General features: G+C 53.0%; 4 protein-coding genes across 4 annotated transcripts; 2 read left to right on the forward strand and 2 right to left on the reverse strand.

The window, feature by feature from the left end:
* Window positions 1-490: 490 nt before the first annotated feature.
* SIT1 (ferrioxamine B transporter) lies at window positions 491-2311 on the reverse strand (the record flags this gene model as incomplete). The annotated part of the gene is made up of 1 exon (XM_053183861.1): window positions 491-2311. One exon carries the CDS (start codon window positions 2309-2311, stop codon window positions 491-493), a length of 1821 nt encoding a protein of 606 aa, XP_053032211.1.
* Window positions 2312-4934: 2623 nt separating this feature from the next.
* COL26b_011188 (uncharacterized protein) lies at window positions 4935-6746 on the reverse strand (the record flags this gene model as incomplete). Its single annotated transcript, XM_053183862.1, has 2 exons — window positions 4935-6198; window positions 6328-6746. The coding sequence occupies 2 exons, from the start codon at window positions 6744-6746 to the stop codon at window positions 4935-4937; spliced, it is 1683 nt and encodes a 560-aa protein (XP_053032212.1).
* A 1135-nt stretch (window positions 6747-7881) lies between these two features.
* On the forward strand, window positions 7882-9458 carry COL26b_011189 (uncharacterized protein; the record flags this gene model as incomplete). The annotated part of the gene is made up of 4 exons (XM_053183863.1): window positions 7882-8047; window positions 8380-8519; window positions 8939-9084; window positions 9143-9458. 4 exons carry the CDS (start codon window positions 7882-7884, stop codon window positions 9456-9458), a joined length of 768 nt encoding a protein of 255 aa, XP_053032213.1.
* Window positions 9459-10229: 771 nt separating this feature from the next.
* COL26b_011190 (uncharacterized protein) lies at window positions 10230-11107 on the forward strand (the record flags this gene model as incomplete). The annotated part of the gene is made up of 2 exons (XM_053183864.1): window positions 10230-10342; window positions 10399-11107. 2 exons carry the CDS (start codon window positions 10230-10232, stop codon window positions 11105-11107), a joined length of 822 nt encoding a protein of 273 aa, XP_053032214.1.
* Between the last annotated feature and the right edge of the window lie 2384 nt (window positions 11108-13491).

Genomic DNA, 13491 nt, shown 5'->3' on the forward strand with positions numbered 1-13491 from the left:
CGACGTAGCACCAGCGCAACTTAGCACGGCATGGGCTGCATGGGCACCAATCGGAATTGAACATGAACAAGCTCAATCTGGCTGATCGCGCGTTTAATTCCAATGTTGAGAGCTCGCTAAACTCGAGGCCAGGCCCAGCCGGCTTGATGCGGGGAGATTGATGCCAGTCAGGGGAGAATCAATGCGTGTCAGCGACAGGGCGATGGGGCACTTGCTTGAGTCCGAGGCTTGGCTACCAACGGCAAATGAAGTTGCAGCAACAACTCTCGACCCTTGATCATCGCTCTGAATACATGTTCACGAATTGGTGTAGGTTTCTTCGATATTTACGTTGAAGTAAGTGGTATATTAGATTACTGATAAAGTCGATTGCTGGTGAGCTTTCTCCAGCGCCTGAGGTAGAGACTGATCCTGAGGCTTTATTCGTTTCCCCTTCTTCCATTACACGCATAACTCATGATTCAACATCCTTCTTCATCTAAAAAAAATTCTAAATCTTCGTGACCAGATCATTGTTGTTGTCCCGACCTTGGACGTGGCCGGTGTCGGCACCAGACTCGTCGGCCAGGGTCTGCTCGTCGTTAAGCTTGGGGTTCCTGAGCAGGAACGCGAAGCAGATCAACGGCACCGTCAGACAGATACCGGTGATGGTCAGCAGGCGCTGGACGGACTGGTACGCATCGATGATGGCGGTGCGCTCGGGGGTCCCGACGGGGTACTCGACGACGACGGAAAACGGCGAGCCGTAGGTAAGTTCTGCCAGGGTAGTGTTGCCGAGGGGCGCGAGCTTGTCTTCGAGGACGCCGGGAAGGACCTGGGTCCAGATGGCGCCGGAGATGGTATTGCCAAAGGCGGAGCCGATGTTGTAGGTCGCGAGGTACAGGCCGGTCATGATGGCGAGGTGCTCGTGCTTCAGGCTGGCCTGGAGAGAGGCCTGGGCGGGGTACGGGAACATACCACCGGCGATACCGAGGAGGACCTGGGCGCCGATGACACCGCTCTGGCCGGAGGGAGAGCCACGGTAGTGGATCAGCAGACCGAAGGCGACCATGAAGAGCATGGTGCCGGCGATGATGAAGTACTTGAGGCGGCGGACCTTGAAGACGATGAAGCCGAGGATGAAGCCGGTAATGACACTGCAGAAGGAGTAGAGCGAGGTGATGCGGGTGGCCGAGGCGATGCTGAAGTCGAAGGCGACGATGCAGACAGTGTACAGGTAGTCACCCTGCATGTACCAACACCAGTTGAGGAAGAGGGCGATACCGAGCGGGGCGAGGATGCCGCGGTCCTTCATCAGGTAGAAGGGGACCAAGGGATGCTTGGCCTTGCGCTCCCACCAGACGAAGACGGGAATGCAGCAGATGCCGACGACGAGAGGGGCAATGACGTGGGCTGAGCTCCACTGGTTCTGGAAGCCGCCGGCGATGGTGAAGGGCACCAGGATCAGGGCGAAGACGGCGATGACGAGGATGATGCCGATGACGTCGAGCTGCCAGAAGAGCTGGATCATGAAGTCCTTGAAGCCGAGAGCGTGGAAGGAGGACTGGTAGGAGTTCATGAGGCCCATCTTTTTGGCGCGGCGGCCGACGATGCTCAGGCTGATGATGAGGGGCAGGGAAAGGACGGGGTAGATGATGCACCACATGCCGATGCCCCACTGCCAGGTGCTCTGGAGGAGGACGAGCTGGGAGATGTTGCCGCTGACCCAGGTGTTGATGATGAAGGGCAGGGCGGGGATGTAGCTGAAGAGCAGACGAGCCCGGGTGGAGGTGATATCGGCGATGATGACCTCGACCAAAAGCATGATCATGGTGTACCCGATCTGGTACAGCACTGCGCCGCCGGAGAAGTAGGAGACGTTGGTGGCGCAGGCCTCGACAATGGTGCCGACGACATAGAAGAGGACGGAGACGCAGATGAGCTCGACACGGCCGAAGACGTCGGCAATCTTGGCGGAGGTGGGCTGGGCGGCGGCGGCAATGACGGAGCGGAGGACGTTGATGCTGGCCAGCAGAGAGTGAGTCGCGTAGGAGGAGGTGGCGGTGGGCTGGTAGGCGTAGCGCAGGGTGCCGTCGAGGCCATAAGCGTAGGCGACGAGGAAGACGCCGAAGAAGATGAAGAAACGGTCGACGCGGGTCATGGCCTGGGAGAGGGCCTCGATTCTTACGACACCGGGAGACTTCTCGCCCATGATGTGGTGGGGGGTCTCATGGTCGTACGTCGGAGCGGCTTCATGGCTGGGGTGGCTCTTCTCCGGAGTGATCTCCGGGGCGGGAGACTCGGTCTCCTTCTGGAGTGCGGGACTGGCCATGATGGCGGCCGTGAAGGGTCTGAGCGGGGGTTAGCACCGTGTCATGAGTGAGTGAGTGATTGAACGAAGCATGAGATGAAGTGAAGACCACGAGAGAATCCGCTGGCGAAGTTTTCTGTGGCAACCTTGAAGGCAACCTTGGAGGATAGGAAGGGTGTAGAGCAAAAAGCCTTACCAAGTGCAAGGTCCTCGACTTCAGGTGATGTCAACCTTGTGTTTTATCAGTTGCGGCGCAGTGACTCGCTGCAGGCCAGTGCGCCAACCGGAAGCTTGCTTCGGTGAACCGATGAGAAACTGCCGCCGACCACGGTGAGCGTGAGGTGAGCACAAGGTGAGGTCGGTGAGACGTTTCAATGATGCACGGTGATGACACTCAACCCAACAGAGGAGATTGATGATGCACCAGCCAGTACGACAGTGGTAGGATATGATGTTGGAGGGAGGAAAGAAAATAAAGAAAGCCCAGATGGAGAGGGATCCGCCTGAAGACAGGGAAAAGAGCGCAGCGCAGGTGAGGTTACATCCGCCGCCTTTTAACTTTTATCTCTCTCTGCAGCAGTCTCCGGGAGAGGATCAGGATCTGCTGCGCGCACCACCGGCTAGCTGCCCAGGGTCTGTCTTTCTTTCTCCGCCGCCGCACCACCCTGCAGAAAGAAATCGGGCCCATCTCGGTCGGGGCTGTCGAGTGGAAGCTGGGCTGGGAGACACGGGAGAGAAACATGAGTGGCCGGGGAGCTGGGTCGATCCCTCGCCGCGCTATGCTGCCTAGCCTCGGGAGGTACACTTTTTTTTCTTGCCTTGCCCACACTTTCTTCGTACATTCGGTGATGCGCTAGGAGTAAAGCCAGCAGTGGCTAGCGGCTTTCTTGGTCCTTTTGGTTGGCCTCTGAGAGTTGCAGTGTCTGGTTGGTTGAAGGACATGATGGACAAGAAACTAGCGGGAGAGTGGGAGAAGAGATACATGGATGAACCGTCCGTCGGGATCAAGATGGGAACACCAAACACTGCTAAACGTAAAACGAACAAGAGGGCCATCAAATTTTTTTATCAGATCCATCTGATATGATTTAGCGCACGCCCTTCATTCCTTGAACCGCTGCGACCGATACCGCAAACGGCTACCTTCCCCTAACCTCATCGTGGCGCATCCAACCACCCACCATCTTCACCCTCCTGGTGGACATCATTGGGCGACTCGGCCGTGGCCGTCAGGAGATGGCTGTCCGGCTGCTTACTGGCGATGGAAAGCTGCCGCTACCAAGTACCAATTGCCAACGAAGCAACAAAAACGTCAGCAGGGCCCTCTGCTTGACTCGATCAGGTTGGCGACTCGCCCTCTCTTTCATGTGTCTCTTCTTCAGCAAGACAGGCGACAAACAAATATCTAGCATACCCCTGGACAAGCCCATTTCCAGCTCGTAAAGAACCACTGATTCTCGCCCCCAATGACAGTGAGAGAGGAAGAAAAAAAACACTCAGGGCCCACCTCCATGTTACCACATGGGTGACAGGCCCAATCTCCGCATGCTCCCGACTGGCCCAGGAACGACCAACCCAGTCGGGGCGCCGAGTGACCTGAGCCTGCTCCAACATCGGTCAACCCGGTCGCGTTTTTGGCCTGCTTTTGACAAATGGTTTGCGAACCCGACAGCTTGTCAGCGCCGGCGACGGGCTGCAGCACGAGGACCCGTGAGCTTCTCCGCTGGAGAAATGGGCTTACCTTTGTGTCTAGACTCTCAAACTCCCCATACTGATCAATCTATTGATTGAAGAAAGTTTCTAGGCTCTTGGGATGACGATTCTAGAAGCGGCTGCCATCACCAGTACCGAGGTCTTTACAGTACATAGAGATCACTGCACATCATCACGCATCACTCCCTGCAGAATGTCTCGGCCCCAAGATCTTCTACATTTGTAGGTACATACATAAGTATTGGCCAGACAAAGCAGAATTCAAAGACATCCTTCCCACATCCCACCGGCAATCAGACACCGAAAAGACGCCACAGATCGCACCGCGTCTGTCTTCAGTCATCAACTAGTCTGCAACAACTCCCGCCATTTCGGAGCAAAATTCCGGGGAGCATTCTATGTCCTGCGCGCTCGATCCAAGAATAAGGGTCCTATAACTTGCCGCGAAAAATACTAGACTCTAGCGCCCCAGACAAGCAATTGGTAGATTGTCGCCTCGGGAGAAAATCCTGCGTCTTGGAATGGCAATGGGATGGGGGACCCACGCGGCGTCCGAGCTACCCAGCCGCCGGCGCGGATCCTGCCCAGTGATCAAAGACTTGGGGGCAAAGCTACATCTTATCAAGTCTCTTCATGTGAAAGGGCGGACCGACTCATCTGAGTAGTCTCTCAACATCTGGTCACGGGAGTAACATCTAGTTCTGACAGACTTCATGAAAACTCCTCTTTCATCCGTTTTGGCGACGGTCTAGTCCAGTCTGACCCAGCCTCTGTCCGGCCATTCAACCTGATCAGCCAAGATCATTCCGCCGGACCATCAAACCCCTAATTCCAAACACAAAAGTTCGCGTGCTCAAGATCCAGTCCTTTGGGTCTTTAGCCCACATGCCAACCCATCCCCTCGGGAACCCGCCAAGCCCAGCACCCCCCGTCAAGCAATCCAGAACCAAATCCTCTCCACCCAGTTTCTCGGCGTGACCACCGGCCACGTCGGCTCCAGCCTATCAATCTCCGCCTTGCCAGACCAGATATCCATCTCGGCCACCTTCACAAACCTAGTCCCCTTCACAAACTTGTACCCGAGGAACAGGCTCAGAAAAATGGGGATGTCAATGTACGGCGGCACAAACGTCTTGGCGCTAAACCGCCCCGGGAAGAACGCGTCGAAGCCGTTGAACAGTGCGACCACGAGACAGAAGCACACCGCAAAGTACGCCAGGAACGGCTGCAGCGGCGCCTTGTACGGCAGCGTGTCGCGGTCGACGCCGTGGTGCCGCAGCCCGTGGTAGAAGCGCAGATACGTCACGCACACGCTCGCCCACACGATGAGCGTGCTGACGGCGCTGAGGTTGCTGATCCAGAAGAACACCTCCGCGGCGCGGTTGCTCACGTTGAGGTAGACGAGGCAGCTGAGCGCCGTCGTGGCGCCGACGCACGCGTACGGCACGCCGAAGCGCTCGAACTTGAGGACGGCGGGTGCTGTGCCGTCGAGCGCGGCGGCGTAGAGCACGCGCGTCGAGGCGTAGAAGAAGGAGTTGCCGGCGGACCACGCGGAGGAAAGCACGACGGCGTTGATGATCGAGGGCAGCGTGCGGATGCCGGCGTTGCGGATGGCGATGACGAAGGGGGACTGCGCGGCGCCGGGGGCGCTGGAGCCGATTGCATCGAGGAGGTTTGGGTCCTCGGAAGAGACACAGAGGCCGACGAGGAAGATGGCGAGGACGTAGAAGATGGCGATGCGCCAGAAGACGCGGCGGATGGCCTTAGGGATGTTGCGGCGCGGGTTCTCGGTCTCGCCCGAGGCGACGACGACCATCTCGCTGCCGCCGTAAGAGAAGGTGGCCTGGATGAAGACCTTCCAGAAGGCGAGGAAGCGGCCGAGGGCGCCGGGGCGGAGGTAGGCGTTCATCGGCCCCGGATCGGCCCAGTAGCGGAAGCCGATGCGGTCGCCGGAGGGGGAGCCGCCGAGGGTGATTATGAACATGAGGAGGATCAGGCCGACGATTGTGATGAGTTTGATGGCGCCGAAGAAGAATTCGGCTTCGCCGTAGATGCGCACCGGGAAGCAGTTGATGAGAACCATGGCGAGCAGGAAGATTGTGATAAGCACGGCTTGGGGGACGGAGTGGTCCCAGTAGTCGAGGATCACGACAGAGACGGTGACTTCGATTGGCACGCCGATTGCAAATTGGTACCTATGTAGATCTTAGCTTGGGTCTTCACGTCAAGAGGTAAGTGTCTGGATAGCATCGGGAGCGATAATTTGGGCAAGCCGCCGGGTTGTCCTTGTTTGCCACGTCTGAGGAGTTGGTTCTCCCACTCACCAGTAGTTCCATCCAAGCGTAAACCCGAGCGCCGGGTCAACATATCGCGCCGCGAAGATAGGTACCGCGCCTGGGATTGGGAGCCATGCAGCCATCTCCCCCAAGCTGTTGATTACGCAGTAGAGGTTGAAACCCGTGACTGCGTACGAGATGAACGCCGACAGCGGGCCAGCCAGTGACAAGACTTGACCGCTGCCGACGAACAAACCGGTACCGATGGCGCCTGACAAGGCCAGGAACTGTACATGACGAGCTTTGAGCTTTCTATCGAGGGTTCCCAGATGTTGTGTTTCTTGCTGATGCTTCACCTCGGTCGTGTCGCCCCCACCTATCGTGGTTCTCGCCGGCTCGATGTCATCATCCCTGGGGTTCGTTGCTGATGCCTCCGGGTGTTCTCGTATTCTTTCCTTATTCTCCATCGTGGCTAATCTATTTCAGCGTACAGTTGGTCAATCTGCAGGCTAGGTGGGCAACGGGTCTACCTCAAGTGAGCTCGATACTCCACAACGCAAAGACGAGGATGTTGGATTCCAGCAACAAAACGACGACCCAGCACTGAAGGATGACGTCGGATTTGAAGCAACTGAGGGGACGTTACACTGCATCCCGTGGTTGGCTGCTGTCGGTGTCGTGGTTGTGCAAAGGGCCAAGAGTTTAATGTTCCAATTGCCTCCCCAATTTAGGGGTTCAAAGTGTCGATCCCTGCATCCTGATCCTGCGTCTACGGCATATGGGCGACACAATGTGCGGGGCTGATCCGAGCCTGTCCGCATGTATGGTAAGACTTGGAGAACGGCCTTCGTCAGAAGCATCAAGAACCTTCATGGTCAGCTTACCAGAGCAATCACATTAATACAAGAAAGCGTGTGGCCATGAGTGTTTGCCCAACTATCTATGGCCTCGATTGCAACGTTATGATCATCGTCGCCGTTGCTTTCGATTTGTGTTTTCTCGATTTGCTTCAATCTTAGTCCTATTCATAGTATATATATATGCCTTATTGTAACGCTTCATACTTAGGTAGGACGTTCAACCGTTATCCTTGCGCACGAGTTGTAACAGTTGGATGCGGTGTGCGACATTAGCTAAAATTACGACCTAGCGGACTTCTCTTGGATCCGTACATACCGCTTACTCATTGAGCATGGATATTAGAGCTACTGATACGTCTTCAGCGCCCTGTGTGAACCAGAGGCGAATCCACTTTTTGAACAGCTGGTCGGTCATTGTTTGGGAAGAGCATGTAGCGGATGTGTTATTGTTACGACAGCCATAACCTCGACTGGCTGAGCAGTAACACTTCAGCCTGACAAATTTGGTTTAGTTTCATCAGTTGCTGCAGCACATAAACTAATACCATGGCAAGATCTGGAATGCCGCATTGTTAAGAGAACCCGACGCCGGATGGACCATTGGCATAGCCCGATCAACCTAACATATCTTGCTCTTAAAAGCGGCACTAACCATCACGCTCTGAAGCGGTTGTCACATATCTAAGAACTCTTCATAAGCTTCTACATGCCCACAAAGCCATTCACTTTCCAAATATTCACCATGAGCGACACTCCTATCGACCCAATTCCCTTCGCTGACAAGGCCATCAAGTTGGACATTGTTGTCGTTGGGCATGGAATCGCAGGGCTTGTCTTCGCTATTGATGCGAAACTTCGTGGACATCAGGTTCAAATCCTTGAGAAACGACCTGGCTTGGATGACTTTGGTGAGTTAACTCGACAACTATCACCGGCACAAAGATAATGCAGTTGTACTGGAAAAGGGTGTAGACTGATACGCTTGTAGGTGACGTCTTAGCATTGCAGGCCTCTTCGTTGCGCAGCATAAAGAATGGCTGGCCAGGATTCTGGGATGAACTTCAGTCGTTGTCTTTGGGAAGCACACTCAACCTGTACAGGTATGACGGAACCTTCCTGGCTTCCCCAAGGATTGTTTCGTCCGACGGGTTAGGTTTCGCCGTTCATCGCTTGGACTTTCATGCTTTACTGCATCAGTATGCTCTCAAATGTGGCGTTATCATTCAATTCTCGATGGAAGTCGACAAGTACCTTGAATCTCCTAATCGAGGCGCTGTCGTACTATCCAATGGTGTCCGAATTGAGGCGGACTTGATTGTGGCAGCCGATGGAGTCGGGTCCAAGTCTTGGGACTTGGTACGGAACATCAAGGACCAAGCTGTGAGCAGCGGGTACAGCGTCTTTCGTTCTAATTTTCCAGCATCACCAGCCTTGGAGAACAGCCCTGTGTTAGCGGATGAGTTTCAGAAGTCACCAACCAGAGGCTGTGCGTTCATGGGACCAGATACTCACATTGTGATGTCTAAATCACGCCATCGACTGGGATTCTTGATGACCCATAAGGTTAGTGAGTGACGTTGAATCTCTAGGTGATGTGCGGCAACTAACTCGGAGATCAGGACCCAGGCAATCTGCCAGACACAGTGCCGATTTCCACTGTTCTCCCGTATGTGGAAGGATGGAGTCCCGTAGTGACAGAATTGATCAAGGCAGTGCCTGATGGAGTGGTTTATGATTGGAAGCTGCGCTGGAGAGATCCCCAGCCCGGATGGGTGTCGCCTCTCGGTCGATTGGTACAGATTGGCGATGCGGCCCACGCATTCCTCCCGACGTCCGGCTACGGGGCTTCGATGGCTATGGAAGATGCGCATTCGCTCGTCGAATGCCTGTCTCACGTGGAGCAACAAGATATTGCTCTAGCACTAAGAGTTCACAATTGTCTTCGGTAAGTTGACCCACATGGACTTAAATGAAAATGAATATCGGCTGAGATTCTGTCCCAGGTTTGAACGAACCGCCTGCGCTCAGAAGATGGGCTTTAAAGCTAGGGAATTGTGGCATAAGACAGACTGGAACTCTCCGATTGAAGACCCTACAATGTTCACACGCATGTGGGCTCCATGGCTGCTTCAACACGATCCCGAGGACTACGCGCGAAAGAACTTTGCCACCTGTGCTCAGGAACTTCGCAACGGGGAGCAATTTCAGAACAGCAACAGCGTTCCTGGCTATAAATTCAAGATGTGGACTGTTCGGGACCTTGCGGAATCCACAAATGACGGTCTTGAAGATGAAGGGGAGTGGTTTGCAACTGAATAATGTCAGAAGAATGTCAGGCTCAGAACTATAACGCGAAATTTCAACGGGTTTATCAATCAAAGGTAAACATCATAGAGAGAGAGGATGCTGTGAGGAAGGCGATTTGCATCAATCAACCCTATTCCCCGGGTCTGGTACCTTGGTGTTTACTGAGGGATGGCAGTAACTTACATAGAGGAGAGCTCTACATCGCGCTGGAGCCATGCCATTCTTGCTGAGCTGAACCAAATGGTATCTTTGAAGACCAGCGTTACATCGAGAAGTCATCGGGGCACAGTTAGCGTAAGCCCGGCCGAGATGGACCGATTCCCGGAGGTGAGGTGGATCTTCAATCTCGCAGCTAAGAACGACTGGTGGAACCAGGGTCGCGTAGATATCATGCATTGCCATTTTCAGTTATCTCGTTCGAATCCGTCCGTAGCAAGTCTCTTGACCGTCAATGTTTGTACCGGAGAGTGGGGTGCTTCGTGGGGCAAGAAGAGGATGCACCAAGCGCTTGTCTGACAATATGGCGAATTAGTTCGAGAAAAGTATCATTCCGTTGATCACTGAGACCTGGCGCGGTCACATCCATTGCCCCGAGAGGGAAGAGCACGAAAATAGTCTTCATTTGATGGCTGTGTCACTCGCGTCTGTTGGGGGATCTCCATCAATACATAAGGACAGATACATTTAGAGGCAGTCAGAGGTCTTGAGTCTTGTCCATACAGCAGCCGGATGACCACCCAAAAAAGTCTTCCTTATCCTCGTGAACATTCTTCTGCATCCATCATGGTTTCAATCTCTCAAAGAATCAAGGGCAACATTTTGCTCCTCTCCGTGGCTGCTCACGGTGTCTCTGCGGCCTATGGCGGCTTCTCCTCGCTGAAGACCTTGTTCACTTTGTGAGAACTCACGCAAAACATTACAAAGAACACATTTACTGACAAAATATCCTCAGCGGTGATTCTTACACTAGAACACGATTCATTCTGACCAACGCTCAGCCGTCCTCGGCGAACCCTTTCGGCAACCCAAGCTACCCCGGCCCGACTAGCGCCAACGGCGAGAACTGGATCCAATACCTGACGACGAAGTACAACGAATCCCTACTTCTGACTTACAACTTCGCATACAGCGGAGCAACCCTTGATGCCGATATAGTCGACTCCGGCGTGGACGTTGTCAATCAGATTGACGATCAGTTTCTTCCCTACTACAGCGGCAGCAATCAGACCTGGGACCCTGCGACCACGCTCTTCGGATTTTGGATCGGAATCAACGACATTGGCAAGTCTTACACTGACGGTAACGCTACTGTGCGTCATCCTGTAATCTTCGAACGGTACGAGGCGTTGCTGGAGAAGATGTACGACGCAGGAGCAAGGAACTACCTGTTTCTCAACGTCCCACCGTTAGAACGGATGCCGAGAACCACGCAGTCAAGCGCTGCTGCCACGCGTATCCCACTCGAGAAAGCAGCCGTCGAGGATTGGAACGGACGCCTTCGTGTTCTTGCGCGAGACTGGAGGCAAGCCCACAGTGACGTGACTGTTTTTCAGTACGATACCTACGGGCTCTTTGACAGGGTCATTGATACCCCTGAGCGATACAAGGAGACAGCTGTGTACAAGAATACTACAACATACTGCTCCGCTTACCAGAAGTAAGTCAATTTCCCAAAGTCTTCAACTCTATCACTCACTCGTTTTTCCAAATTGTTAGTGGTACCCCAGAGCCGGACACCAAGTGGGATAACTGCACTTACGCTGCGGATGAGTATATGTGGATTAACAATCTCCATCCTACTTCACCCGTCCATTCTCTTCTGGCCAAGAACATCGCAAAGTCGTTGGCTTGAACTAGTGACAAGACGTTTCAACCTCTTCTTGTCTGGGAACTCATTTTAGGCAACATTACGGGGAAAGCGGTCCGAGGCATGTGTGGCATCAAGTACGGAAGATGAAAGCCGAAATTGCAATGTAACAAATCATTAAATCCAAGTGTGAACACGAACAGCAAGTATCGTGTGCAATCGCTTGCCACCGAAAACCAGTTTGTGCGAGTCTTGGTTGATTATTATTTGGAACTCGAGAGACGCCAAAATTCCTACTCTACTTGCACTTAGCAGTGCGCCGTGGACAAATCAAGCTTCAGTTCCGGTTGGCCCCTTCTAGATGGCGAGGTGATAACGCGAATGCACGAATGCCCTCGCACTGCTGAGACCGATGTTGAAACCTGAACCCCTCCAGTAGCGTAGGGTGATGATCATAGTCCTCTGATTGACATCGCGAAGCATCGAGAATACAGAGGCTTCTGAATCCTTCTTCGTCCTCGAGCTTATCCAACGTGTGCCACGACTTCTATCTCCACTCGCATATCGTCTTCTCCAAGTCTTGGCACGCCAACGCAAGTCCAAAGGGGCTGATGGTTTGGCATCCATTTCCGGAAGTTTCGTACCATGGCAGCTAGTGCCTCATTATTAATGGGTACATGGTACGAATTAACTCGGTAGACCTGCGACCACCCTTTTCCGCCAGCGTCCCTGAGGCACCGTTCCACGTTTTCGAAAGCAAGGTCAATCTGTGCGTTGATCTCCTTTTCAAACTCTCCGGTGATCGGATCCCAGCCACCTGCAATCCAATATCCAGTCAGAGAAGTCGACAAAGTGTAAGGTTTTCATGGAAGACCGACCTTGTCCTGCGCATTCAATGCGGTCACCAACTCGCACTGCTTGGCTATACGAGAACTTTTTCTACTTTTCGACACCCTGCCCCTCATAGGCGAAGAACTTCAAGTGCGACATTATTGCAGAATTAATCTGGAGAAATCGGAGGGTTGCACTTTGGTGATAGAGTGAATTGGAAATTTTAAGACGACTTTGAAATCGAGAGTCATTCGAGGTGGGCTGAATAGAAAAGTATGGAAATGTATGCTCACGCTAGTGACTTCAAACGGAATATAATTTCCACCGGAGCTTCCCATGGAGTCGATTGCCATCATCCACTCATCGCGCAAGATAAGCAATGTCGTTATCGTTCTATCCTTATCTACGGAACTCAACTTCCATTAGATCATGAAAAAAGAATAAACCGTCACTTGTCGTCCTGCTAAACGCTGTACATACCGGCCTCTATCGATGACATGGCTGCTAGTGGGTCCCGCGATATCAGCTGGTATGAGCGGATTCAAAGCGAACCCGAGGCGGAATACATTTTCCACCTAGAAAACATTGTGGCGACCATCAACTCCTGAGTCAATCTGCCACGTAAGCTTGAGTGGTGATTGCAGTCTCTTATCGGACGAAATCAAGGTTACTTTCGGTGAGGTCTCCTGGTGCAATGCGACTTGCAAAGTGCGATAATAGTGGAGCGTGTTTTCATCAGCTTGGTATTGAAAGCTTACATTGCAGTATTCTTTGGAAGAAGATATGGATAGACCAGCAACATTTCGAGGGCACAAATAGCTAACTTGAAGATAGATGTGTTGACTTCTTCAAATTTGGATTACATCCGGTGTCAAGAGCTGGCGATGATTTTCGAATGCCAACCGAAGCCATATTTCTTTCGCTACTATGTAATAAGGTTCGAAGTCAGCTCAGAGCTGGGCCTGAGGTTCTGAAGTACAACGGCAAGCCAGACTCGACTCACCTTGCTGCCTGAACCACCTACCTTGATGAGAGAATGCGGAGAAAAGGCAAAAGATCATCATATACAAATTCAAAGTCAACTTCGTCAGAATCCACGCTCCATATTATCACAGCAACGCTCCCATCCCAATGTCACATTAACAACATACCAATACTCAACTGCAAATACTACAGTGACACTCAACAAGGCAAGCCGGCCAGATCAAGCTGTAGGGACTGCAGAGACGCAAGGATTTTGCATGGGCGACGATATCAAGGGTCACAGAGACAGTAAGGAAAATAAGAAGACTTGGGTCAACCTATTAAGATGCCTCCTTGTACAGAACCATTTGATGGCATAGATGAGATCTTGTGAGCCAGGCGCGTTGCAGGATATTCGGACAATTATGGTTAAAGGAGTTTAGG

The sequence above is a fragment of the Colletotrichum chrysophilum genome, assembly GCF_026319265.1.
Source record: "Colletotrichum chrysophilum strain AFK26 chromosome Unknown scaffold_132, whole genome shotgun sequence".
NCBI lineage: Eukaryota > Fungi > Ascomycota > Sordariomycetes > Glomerellales > Glomerellaceae > Colletotrichum > Colletotrichum chrysophilum.